Genomic DNA, 13110 nt, shown 5'->3' with positions numbered 1-13110 from the left:
TCCTACACGCCTTCCTGTGCACTTGATCAATGATTTCTGGTGTTGTTACACTTTTTGGACATCCTTCACAAGGATCATCAAGGCTGGTGCGGCCACGTTTATACTTGGCAGCCTGTTTCTTAATTGTCGAAAATAATGGAGAAGAGTGCCCATAAACTTTATGAACTTGAAATGAATTTCTTTTGGTGTTAAACCTTCTTTTACAACTGTACGATATTCAATTTTATCCATTTCGAGGGATACAGACAAAACATTTGCTTCAGACAGCTGTATAAACAAACTACTTGATAGAATGACCTGCAATTTCACATGGATGCTTATGACAGATGTTCCAACTTAGAAAAAAAAACTTGCCAATAGTGTTGCCATCTATGGTCGAGGCCGACAACTTCTTACTGAGTTGGTATAAATAATGCATCTTTTGTAGCATTTCAGTTTTATGTAACTTAATGCATGTGGTTTAGTTGAATATTTGCTACATTCTATGTGGACCAGAGATATGCTATTTTTGATGCCTACAGATCCTCCCTGGAGACCATTTCTGAATTGTCTATGTAGATAGGATAAAATCAATATTTTGCTGTGTGTGTGTGTTAGAAAGAGGTGTTAGGATTAAGAAGGAGATGTGTAAGATTTCCTATATTGGACAATAACAAGCTGCATAATAGAATACAACCATGCCATAGTGGTATTTAGCATTCATACAATATTATCTACTGTGATGTCTAGAATTTGTAATAATTTTTTTTATGTGCAATTCAGAGGGGAGTACAGCAGCAGCAGCATTACGTGTGTAACAAAGGTTTTTCTAAAGTGAACAAAAAATACTTGTCCACTTGGCTTTTGAAATGATAAAGATGGTTCACTCACTTCAATGTAGAGATTAGGAAATAAGTAACATTCAGAATGCTCCAGTTGCAGATTTTCTGATCGCCTGATGGTGGATATGGTCCAACTATCAAAGCAGATTATTATCGTTATTATCCTAAGACCTCATGGATTCACAGACTCATCTAGGAAGAACCTTATGATGGTAGATCAAATACAGACTTTCCCATAATAGTTTTCACTGGATATGTGGTTGGTACAGGTGCAGGCAAAGAGTGGTACCCACTGAGATTTGAAAGATTTGTTTAGAGAGGAAGTTTTTGATAAAAAGGAATTTTTTTCATAACTAATGGTTAAAATAGGTAAAACCATGATATGAATCAAGGTTAAAAAGTATATACAATAAAAATATAAAGTGAGGTCTGTGAAACTAATAAAAATTTTTTCTTTAAAATTAATGTACACAAATCTATATATAATTATAAATATTAGTCTTTCATATAAATTTAAAAACATTATACAGTAGACACCACTTATTGTGATCACTTTGGGACAGTCGCTTTTCGATAACAATAAGCAAAGGATATAAAAAATTGCATCATTTATTTCAATTTATTGTTATGAACATTATTTAATTTATTGTTATAAACAACTTTTCAATAAGCAACAACATAAAATTTATTTTAAAAACTTATCTAATGTTGTCTTTGAATATGAATAAATTGCTCATACTCATAATGCTTTTTGAAGTTTATTGCTCTATGTTGCACACCGCGACAAAGTATTTGTAGAGCTTCTTGCATTCAGGAAATAGTTGGAGGAGATTCTAAAATTTGTTCTTCTATACTTGTATTAGGTTCACTTTCTTCTATTAGTTTAAAGTTCTCATCGGAAGCGGTTTGACATATTCCCGACACTGTCACTGTAGCCACCACTTTGAGGTGTTACCAATATCCAACCAATTTTCAAATTCTACATTTGACATACTGTCTCGGGTTTTATTTGTATTTCATTTGTAAGATATTCAAATTCTTCAGAAGAAGGAGTTTCAGAGTTTGTCTTAAAAACTCCACCTTTTTGGAAGCAGTTTTCAGTAGTTTTCTCTGAAACTTGCTTCCATGACACTGCTACCAAATGCAATGCATCAAGAAGGGAAATTTTTTTTGCAATTGCACTTGCATCAGATTGGTCTTTTATATAATCAAGTTCAGCTATAAATCTTGTATGAACTTCCCTGCAATAATAAGCTTTAAAAGCATATGATGCCCTAGTTACATGGTTGAATTAATGATGTAGTGTTCGAAGGCAAGAAAATTACTTTGATGTTCTTTAATGATAAATTGTTTGTGTGCAGTGCAGTTGTCTATTAACAAGACAATTTTTCGCTTTAATTTAAGATCCCACTTAACTAACCAATTGTTGAAAATGTCATTAAATGAAAATTAAAGTTGTGCTAATTAGCACAACAAAGAACTGCCACCCGCTCTTTTGAAGATTTAAAAATCCTTTAGTATTTTCATTTTTAAACAAATAAGTATGCTCAGGTATTGCATGAAAATAGAGTCCTGTTTCATCTGCATTGTAAATATCCTCGGGAGAATATTCAGCCATAATTTTTGGCCACTCAGTGTTAATTCATGCATCAGCTGATAAAAAAAGCATCCTTTTTTTCTTCACCCAAAATACGCTTTTGGTTGGAAAGACCTGGGTTCGATTCCTGTCCATGATGTGAGGAACCTTTATCTGGTCTCTTTCGATTAAAGGTGAGTATATAGTTTCACATACCCAGGTCTCATATAGTTTTCACCTGGAAACTTGGATTTTTTTTGCCCTTCAGAACAGGCAAACGTCTACAGACATGACACTTATGGAATAAGGATTAACCAACCTATTCCATAGGATTTCAGTTTTGAAGGCCTACATGAGCGTAAAATCAACAATAGCTTGATGTTATGAAGCTATGATGATATAGCTTTAGCAAAATCTAAATAAATTGCTGTATAAGCACCTCCCCCATCCAATACACTATTCACCTATTATAAAATGTAACCAAGTTACTAAAGCATGACCTCCCCCCTAACAAAACCATGATGCTCTCTCAAAAGCCTTCCATTCTCATCAATCCACATTTGTATTCTGTCCCTAACCAGCCTCTCCAATGCCTTCAGTATTACCCTTGATATACATATTAGTCTATAGTCTGACACTACTGATTTGGATTTTCCCTTATGCAGTGGCACTATTTTTCCTTCTTTCCACTTTTCTGGGACTGTTTCTGTTGAAGAAAGAATAACCCTGAGTGGGAATGAAATGATACTAGAAAGATGGGTCAAGCATTTTGATGATCTATTGAATACTAATATATCTGATCAGCTGGATGACATGGATAAAATAGAGAGACAAACAGAAGATTTAGGAGTAGTTAAACCAATACCACCAATTGCTGAAGTGGAAGCAACTATTACAAAACTTAAGAATAATAAAGCCTGAGTAATAGATATAAGAATATAATAACAGATATACAAGCAGAATTCATTAAAAATGCAGATACAGATTATTTTAAGTAGCTGTGTCAACTTATTACCAAAATCTGGAATAATGAAACAATTCCAGACAAGTGAAATCTGAGCATCATATGCCCTATACATAATGATCTACTCTTAACTATAGAGGAATCAATTTATTATGTACCACCTATAAAGACTTTACCCCTATGCAGATAATGCTATTGGTGATTATCAATGTAGATTCTGTCAAGGAAGATCAAATGATCTGATTTTAATTCTATGCCAAATACTTGCAAAATGTAATGAATTTGGAACTAAAATTCACCATCTCTTCATGAATTTTAAAGATGCATAGACAGATCTGTTTTATTTACTGGATTGAAGGAACTACAGATACTTCATGTTGAGAGTTTATTTTTTTTCACTTGGTTAGACTATAATAAGTTTAGTTTAATCCTTTATCCAAGTGTGAGCAAACAAAGTTTGCGCCTGAAAGTATTTTCAGGACTGGGGTAAGGTAGTGCAACACCAGGCAACTCGTTGCAAAGGTGGAGAAAGCTCTCATCACTCCTGTCTCAGTATCTCCCATAATGCACGGAGATGTGCTTTGCATTATCTCCCATAATGCAAAGCACATCTCCTTGCAGATATGTGTAATGCTATGCATTAAGGCAAGGGCCACTACCCATACCGGTTTCGACCTTTATTGAGGTCTCGTCAGTGGGAGCCAGGCCCAGTAGTGGAGATACAAAGGCAGAAGCAATGAGAGGTCATCCTAACCTATAGGAGTTGCCAAAGGGTGTGCAACCTTATTATTAAATTACTCTGGATTCAGAGAAAGATGTTGAGAGTTTATTTTTCACTTGGTTAGACTATAATAAGTTTAGTTTAATCCTTTATCCAAGTGTGACACTTTTGCAACGAGTTGCCTGGTGTTGCACTACCTTACCCCAGTCCTGAAGATACTTTCAGGCACAAACTTTTTGCTCACACTTGGATAAAGGATTAAACTAAACTTATTATAGTCTAACCAAGTGAAAAATAAACTCTCAACAACTTTCTCTGAATCCGGAGTAATTTAATAATAAGGTTGCACACCCTTTGACAACTCCTATAGGTTAGGATGACCTCTCATTGCTTCTGCCTTTGTATCTCCACTAGTGGGCCTGGCTCCCACTGACGAAACCTCAATGAAGGTCGAAACCGGTATGGGTAGTGGCCCTTGCCTTAATGCATAGCATTACACATATCTGCAAGGAGATGTGCTTTGCATTATGGGAGATACTGAGATAGGAGTGATGAGATCTTTCTCCACCTTTGCAACAAGTTGCCTGGTGTTGCACTACCTTACCCCAGTCCTGAAGATACTTTCAGGCGCAAACTTTGTTTGCTCACACTTGGATCAAGGATTAAACTAAACTTATTATACAGATACTTCACAGAAACTTATTGCCTTAGTTAAAGCTACAGTGAGAAACACTCAATGTCAGATTAAAATTCAGAACATACTGTCTATCCAATACAGATAAAAAATGGTGCTTGAAAAGTTCTTCAGAGATGCTGGTATTAATACAAGGGGAACTGTCTTCTACAAGTTAATACAAATTTTGGAAAATGCAGATGATATCGATATTATAGGAAGGGTACAAAAAGCAACGAAACTTTTATCAGTTTAGAAAAGGCAACAAAGAAGAAGATGCACCTGCAGATTGACCAACAAAATATATGCCTGTAACAAGAAAAACTTGTGATGATGATCATTCTCAACATTGAAATTGGTTCTTATAAATTTGAAATCATACATAGCATACTTGGGATCGGAAATTAATTGTAAAAATGATATCAATGTTGAGATTCAGAAATGCTTCTTAAAGTGAATAGGTGTCTCTGTGCACTTAGGAAACACTTAAAATTGCAGATGATCTCAAGAAAAACAAAGATAACTATGTACAAAGTGCTTATAAGACCAGTATTAACTTATTCTTCTGAAACAGAGACATCTGGACAATGGCAGATGAAAGACTGTTAGGTCTATTTGAAAGAGGGGGTTCTTAAACATATTTTTGGAGCAGTATACAAGAAAGAGATGTTGAGAAAAAAATACAATTATGAATTGTACAGATTGTTTAATGAGCCAGACATTATTAAGTATATTAAAATCAATGTATTAAGCAAGGACATATTTATATGCATGGAAAATAATAGCATTGTTAAGATGATATGCAATGCTAGGCCAGAAAGAAAAAGGAAATTTGGAAGACCTAAACTGAGGTGCAAAGATGAAGTGATCCAGGATATTAAGACTCTAAGAGTTAAAAACTGGAGGAACATAGCAATGAAAAAGAAAGGTTGGCAGAAGTTTCTGAAATAAAGGCCAAGGCCCACATAGGGTTGTCAAGCCAATGATGATGATGACAATGATTTAATATAAATGTAGAGAAAACCAGAGGCAGTTCTACAGTTATCATCCTAAATGCATCAATCAGTTTTTAGGCATGCATAGCAACTGACGCAATTAGGGCTGCTTTAAAAGCCAGAAAAGTAATGGGCCGACCAAGTAACCCATATACGGTACTAATGTACCACAGGTTGATCAATTACCTCTCGAGTATGGGCTCAACATTTAAAAAAAAAAAAAAAATAACAGGACAATGTGGAAGAAAACTGTTGTTAAAAAAATTGATAATAAAATTTTAATTGTGGTGAACTATTATAGTATCATACATAAGGGTATCTCAAAAAATAAGGTAACAAGTATACTTATATGAAAAACTTCTGGAAAAAATCCACCATAGTAAATTTAAAAAGGAAAGACTGTTTTTGGAATCTGCAGCGGCACTCAGAAATCAACCTAATCTAAACAAATACAGATGCATAAAACTTCCCAAAATTTGGGAAACAGTAATAATTAGAGGGTTTAGTTTAAATCCTAAGCCCCCTACAAATGCCCATTGTGGCTGCATCACTTAGATAGAACTACAGGGTCACCCACGTGTATCATTAAGTATTGTATCGTCTTTGTGTGTGTTACAAGTATTATTTGTGCTACCTGAAAATGTCTCAGTGACTGAGATGAAATATTAGAAGCATTAAAAGTAGTTTTTAATCCTTTCCTAGTGCTGTCAATACTCCATTAAATCTCCATCATGATGAAAAACTTTATTCTATCATAACTGTGTGTATGATGTGCAAGTCAATTTTAGTACATGTAATGTTGTCATATAATCACCAAAGCAGTTTTTGCATCTCTCCCATGGCATCAAGGCATCTATCCTGGTGCAAAAGAAATCTCTCAGGGTGTCTTTAACCAGGAAAGGACAGTGTACTGCACATTATCATCAATTATAGTCCATAGGCTGAAATATGTGCTAAAGCATCATTCAGCATGATAACACCTTCACATAGCAACTGTTTGTGACAAATGGCCAGCTATAGTTAATCCCATGTGTTACAGTAGCATCTAGCATTCATGCTATTGCCCCAAGAAAGATACTAACAAGAAATGCACACACACACACACACACTACTGTAATAACCATCTTTATTGCTGGATTGCCTTGAAGTTTTTTGCAGTGGGAAATAGGTATTTCATAGTTTTCCTCCTTCACTACTACCACCAACTAGTAACAAACTTCTGCCAACATAGGATGAGGTTATGATAGTTATGTTTTCAACCATCTTGTCATCTACCAACTGATAATATGGCTATATGATGCTCATGTGATACTGCCTTCTAGGACACGGTAACGAACAATGCAAATGTTCTCTTCATTCAAACTTACCTGTGAAGGACATTTTTGTGTGCATTCTGTAGTAGCTTTTATATCCATTGATCAGGAAATTCCAATAATGACATTTCTATAAAGATAAAAATTTTCAACATACCTTGTTCATGAAGCTCTCTCAGGGCAACAAGCCTGTCAACAACCAGTGGTAGACTGACACTCATCACTTCTGCTTTTTTCATTAGATCATATAATTCTGAAATTTTAGTTTGCTTATCAGCATCATCCAATTGTGCTTTCCTTTCATTTACTTGCTGAAGCCGTTGATGTAGAACTACCAATCTGCCTTCTATCTGCTCAAGATGACTTGAATCTAAAAGACTACTTTTTGCAGAAAGTATATCAATAGCAGCCTGAAAAAATAAAAATAAATAAAAAAATTATTAAAAATTACCCACTGGAGAAAAGTTTTACTAGATAACAGTTGTTTGCTTTAATTTCTAACTAGCTATTCACTTACTATGGAAAAAGTTCCTCTTATTAGCTGACTTTTCTTATACTGCTTAAATATTCTGCAACTATAATCATCTTGAACATTGCAAAAAGGAGATTAGCTACTGATTTCCTGTATTCACTTCACGATGATGGTGGTGTGTGGTAGGAGGATATATATCTGCTCTCTGAGAAGCGCTGAGAATACTTATGAAGAGTATGGATAGGTTTCACCTTTTCAGTATTTTTTGGGAAATGTGTCCCAAAGTGGCAAAACTGGTAATTAGTTTACGGAATTAACAACGCATATAAAGTATATTAATTAAAGGTAATAACTTCTATATTTCGGCAACGTCACGTTGCCATCTTCAGGAACATAAAGATATGGTATGTGCACGCAGGCACTAACAAAGGCAAATGAGGAAGAAAGCAAGAAACTAATATTGCCCTCTGGTGGGCTAATTTGGTAGTCTTGGCAGTTGGGCTGAAGTTCTCAAAATGTAAGTCTCCCAAATTTGGGGTAGTTTCATGCACCCAAATTTGTTGAGGTTAGGAACGTTTTTTAGAGCTGATGATGATTCCTTGAATAATCTTTCGTATTTAAACTTGCTGCGGTGTATTATTTTTGTTTTCTTCCAACGAATTCTATGGTGGGTATCTAAGGCATGGTCTGCCAGCCCAGAGTGGCTGTACTGGTGAAACCGGATGTAGTCTTTGTGTTCTGAAATCCTGATATTTGTTGTTCTTCCTGTTTGGCCAAAGTAGGACAATTTGCAGCTGCAAGGGACCTGGTATACACCAGGTAGGTCTAAGGGAAGTGGTTGGTCTTTGGTAGAGCGGATAAGGGATGCCAACTTTTTATATGGTCTGTAACAAGAAGTAAGGTCATATTTTCTGAGTATATCGGTTATTTTCTCAGAGGTGCCCTGGATGTAGGGGATGGTGATAGATTTGGTGTAATCTTTATTGTGGAGGGGGGGTTGTGGTTTACTGGTTTTAGTATTTTTTGGATTTTTTTGGGGTTATAGCCATTGGCTAAGAAAGTGTTGTGGATGTGGTTTAGTTCAGTAGTTAGGGCCTTGTCATCTGAGCAGATTAATTTTGCCCTGTTATATAGTGTTTTTATAACCCCATATTGTTGTGAGGGGGTGGTGGGATTGCTGGTGAATGTATCTGCCAGTATGGGTGTAAACAATATATCTATGTATCTGCCAGTATGGGTGTAAGTTTTCTGTAAACAGAGAAAACCAAAGATCCATCAACCTGGCGGATGATTAAAGTGTCTAGGAAGGGGAAGGTGTTGTTTTCCTCTTAAGGTGAACTGGACTCTGGGGTGTTGGTTGTTTAAGTGTTTTAGGAAGGAGTGGAGTGAGTCTGAGCCATGTGGCCAAATAGCGAACACATCATCCACGTAACGCCAAATAGTGGGTTTTTGTGGGGCGGAGTTTAAGGCTTTCTCTTCAAAGGTCTCCATAAAGAAATTGGTCACGGGTGGGGAAAGTGGTGAACCCATAGAACTTTCCTTGCCAAACGAAATTGCCTGGGTTCATTGTGAACTGAAATAGGGCTGAGATAGCGGGAGGAAACTTGGCTTGGATGAGCTCTAGGGTTTCTTTGAATGGGACATTAGTGAATAGGGAGGAGATGTCAAAACTGACCATTATGTCAGTGTGTTGGAGTGAGAGGTTTTCTATACTGGCTTTAAAGTGGGCTAAGTTTTTTTATGTGTGATGGTGTGTTGCCAGTATAGTGTGTGAGCGTTTTGGCTAAATGTTTGGCTAATTTTGGGAATCAATGCCATCCATAATGGGACGTAATGGCACATTTTGTTTATGTGTTTTTGGGAGTCCATATAATCGAGGGGGTCTAGAGTTATAAGGTTTTAGTTTGTTAGTGATCTCCACAGGCCAATAAGTGACTTTCTTAAGTAGTCTGTGGAGAGTTCTAATCTGAGAGCTAGTAGGATTATATTCAATGGGTAGGTAAGTAGTATGGTCTAGTACTAAAGCATTAAGCTTACCAGGGCACCTCTGAGAAAATAACCAATATCCTCAGAAAATATGACCTTACTTCTTGTTACAGACCATATAAAAAGTTGGCATCCCTTATCCGCTCTACCAAAGACCAACCACTTCCCTTAGACCTACCTGGTGTATACCAGGTCCCTTGCAGCTGCAAATTGTCCTACTTTGGCCAAACAGGCAGAACAACAAATATCAGGATTTCAGAACACAAAGACTACATCCAGTTTCACCAGTACAGCCACTCTGGGCTGGCAGACCATGCCTTAGATACCTACCATAGAATTCGTTGGAAGAAAACAAAAATAATACACCGCAGCAAGTTTAAATACGAAAGATTATTCAAGGAATCATCATCAGCTCTAAAAAACGTTCCTAACCTCAACAAATTTGGGTGCATGAAACTACCCCAAATTTGGGAGACTTACATTTTGAGAACTTCAGCCCAACTGCCAAGACTACCAAATTAGCCCACCAGAGGGCACCATTAGGACTTTAGGAACAATATTAGTTTCTTGCTTTCTTCCTCATTTGCCTTTGTTAGTGCCTGCATGCACATACCATATCTTTATGTTCCTGAAGATGGCAATGTGACGTTGCCGAAATATAGAAGTTATTTATTAAAGTTACCTTTAATTAATATACTTTATATGCGTTGTTAATTCCGTAAACTAATTACCAGTTATGTATGACCAACGTATAAGCCTTGCTACTAGAACAAAGTGGCAAAAATTTTTATGCTTTCATAGAGGATCCTAACTAGTGTGCAATGCACTTCATTTGCCTCTTCAAAAGAAAAAAAAACGTTCATTTAACAGATCAACTGAAACATGGACTAAACCATGCATCTGTTTTATGAAACAGTCCACTTCAATTGACCTGGCTAGTCAATAATGTTTTTATGCATGTTTTTATTGTTTTTTTTATAATATCTCCACAACTAAATTATATTAATGCTGTGTGTAGTGTCAAAAATTACATCAAAATTTTAATAATCCATTTTTTAACCCATTTACCAACTAAAAATTTCTGTCATGTGCACCCAAGGAGTGTACCAGAATATGATATTCTAGAGTCAAAATGAAATATTTCAGTTTTGCGAGATTTAGAACATTAGCATAAATGCTTGTTGCTACTAATCTTTCATTTCCATTTTGTTTAATATCACAAAATATCCTGCCTAAATACAGCATACATCTACTAGTGAACACCAATGTAACAAATTATGGAAAAGTCATTTCTCATCATCAAATTCCTGCCATGTACCCTCAAGGGGTGTACAGGATATGACAATACTACATGAAAAAATTACATCATTACTAACTTCCTATCTACAATTTTCCTCCAAATCAGTCTGTTACTTGTCAAGACTCGAACATTATCAGATCTTATATTTCTATCATCTAAGGCACTTGGTACCGTATCAATCCACCTATATCTTGGTCTTCCTCTGGGTCGTTTTCCTGCCAACCTGGCAGAGAACACTTGTTTTGCTAATCTTTCCTCTCCCATTCTATTTAAATGACCATACCACCTGAGATTAGCTCTGCTAACGCATTCGTGGATGCTGACAATGTCAAGTTCTTTCCTAATATCCTCATTTTTAATATGATATTGCCATTGATGCCATCTGTTCACGCCTCGAATCTTTCTCAGGACTCTCATATCTGCGGTCTCTAGTCTTTGGTCAAGTGTTTTACTTCTGACCCAGCTCTCAGATCCATAAGTTAAAACTGGTTTGAACACTGTCTTGTATACAGCTAATTTAGTGTTCCAACTAATTTCTCTCTTACTCCATATGAATTTATTCAATTGACTTCCTACCATACCAGCTTTGTTGATTCTGTTGTCTATTTCCATATTTAATTTACCATCTTCACTAAAAATAGTGCCTAAGTAGCTGAAATGTTTTACTTGTTCCACAGGTTCTCCATTCACAACACAGTTGACATTTTCAATGATTCTGCCTATTTTCATTGTCTTTGTCTTTTTATTGCTGACCTTCATACCATATCTATTACAACAGCTAATGAATTTAGTCAGAGAATCTTGCAGACTTGTAGCGGATTTATTTAGAAGTATAACATCATCTGCATAAAGCAAAGAGCTGACATTAACATCTCCAATTTTGATATCAGGTTTAATACCACTTTCCTTCATAATGTGATCCATATAGATAACGAATAACAGAGGGGATAATGTACATCCTTGTCTCACACCAGATTTAACATTAAACCATCTTCCTGTACTTCCTTCAATTCTAACTGCTGACTCACAACTCAAATAAAGACTAAGTATTGCTTGATATAATGCCCCATTGACACCATATAACTGTAGCGTATTGCATAGCTTCTATTTTGGCACCTTGTCATATGCCTTTTCCAAATCAACAAAACTTAAATACAGATCTTTGTTATATTCCCATACTTTCTCGACTATTTGTCGTAAAGTGAAGATCTGATCCTGACAGCCTCTATTTGGCCTGAATCCAGCTTGTTCTTCACCAAGCTTTTCTTCCACAATTCTTCTCAACCGTTTCTCAAGTATACTTGCATAAATCTTGCCGGCAAAGGTTGGTCGATTGGTAGAGCCTCTGCTATTAATGGCTCAGTTAAGTAAGTTTGAGTGCGGTTAGTAGTTGGAAGGGGGCCAATCGTTCGATGCTGTCGGCACACTCTCCCTCGATGAGTCTTTGGACTCCCTGGAGGTGTCAAAATAATAATAATAATAATAATGATCTTGCCAGGAACACTTAGTAGGGAAATACCTCTGTAATTCTCACATTCAGTTTTATTTCCCTTTTTATATATGGGTACTATGAGAGCTCTACTCCAATCATCAGGAATTCGTCCCTCTGTCCAGGCTTTCTGAACTATGCAGTGCAGCCACTGTAAGACTTTTATACCACCATACTTCAGCATTTCTGGTCGAATATCATCTACTCCTGCTGCTTTTCCACATTTCAAGCCTTTGATGGCTTTTTCTACTTCAAGTATGGATATGTATTCCTGTCTGCATGCCTGGTCAGTGTTTTTTATCACTTTGCTGTCACACTGCTAAATGAAAGTCATTTCTACAGGTGTGAAATTCGTTTCCAATTCTAAAGGTCTCCAAACAAGAATCAGATTTTTTCCCTTTTTTATATTTATGTCAGCTACCCTCTTTAATGGTTCAAAAAATTAATGGATATCTTCCCTACCTTTTGTTAGAAACATAGACACAATCCCCAGTGCTCAATTCCCATTCTGAAATTTGTCCCCATCACTCCACCCTGAAACTGCTCCCATTCAAGAAGTTTAGGTTTTGTGAATATTGCTACTTAATTTCTCTGATTCAAGTATCTGAATAAATTATCTTATGTTTATTATTTAGCGGGGTATCATTATTTAGAAAGTCTTATTTGCATTGAAACTATAAATTAAAGATACCAAAAAATTATTATTATTATTATTATTATTATGTGACACCTACAGAGAGTCCAAAGACTCATCGAGGGAGGGCACCTACTCTACAACTCTCCGTCTCCACCACACACAC

The 13110-nt window shown here is 36.1% G+C and overlaps 1 protein-coding gene across 1 annotated transcript in view; it reads right to left on the bottom strand.

Moving 5' to 3' along the window:
- DCTN2-p50 (dynactin subunit 2) overlaps positions 1–13110 on the bottom strand; it is a 220623-nt gene that overhangs the window by 10367 nt on the left and 197146 nt on the right. Inside the window, exon 10 of the mRNA XM_090403300.1 lies at positions 7221–7473. Coding sequence (XP_090259426.1) covers positions 7221–7473 — 253 coding nt within the window. The remainder of the gene's footprint in view (positions 1–7220; positions 7474–13110) is intronic.

The sequence above is a fragment of the Typopeltis vanoorti genome, chromosome 13 (genome assembly GCF_054136105.1).
Source record: "Typopeltis vanoorti isolate ZY-2024b chromosome 13, IOZ_Tvanoo_1.0, whole genome shotgun sequence".
NCBI classification, from domain to species: Eukaryota; Metazoa; Arthropoda; class Arachnida; order Uropygi; family Thelyphonidae; genus Typopeltis; species Typopeltis vanoorti.
The sequence above is the reverse complement of the archived record's forward strand: the minus strand, read 5'-3'. Positions and strand labels throughout refer to the sequence as shown.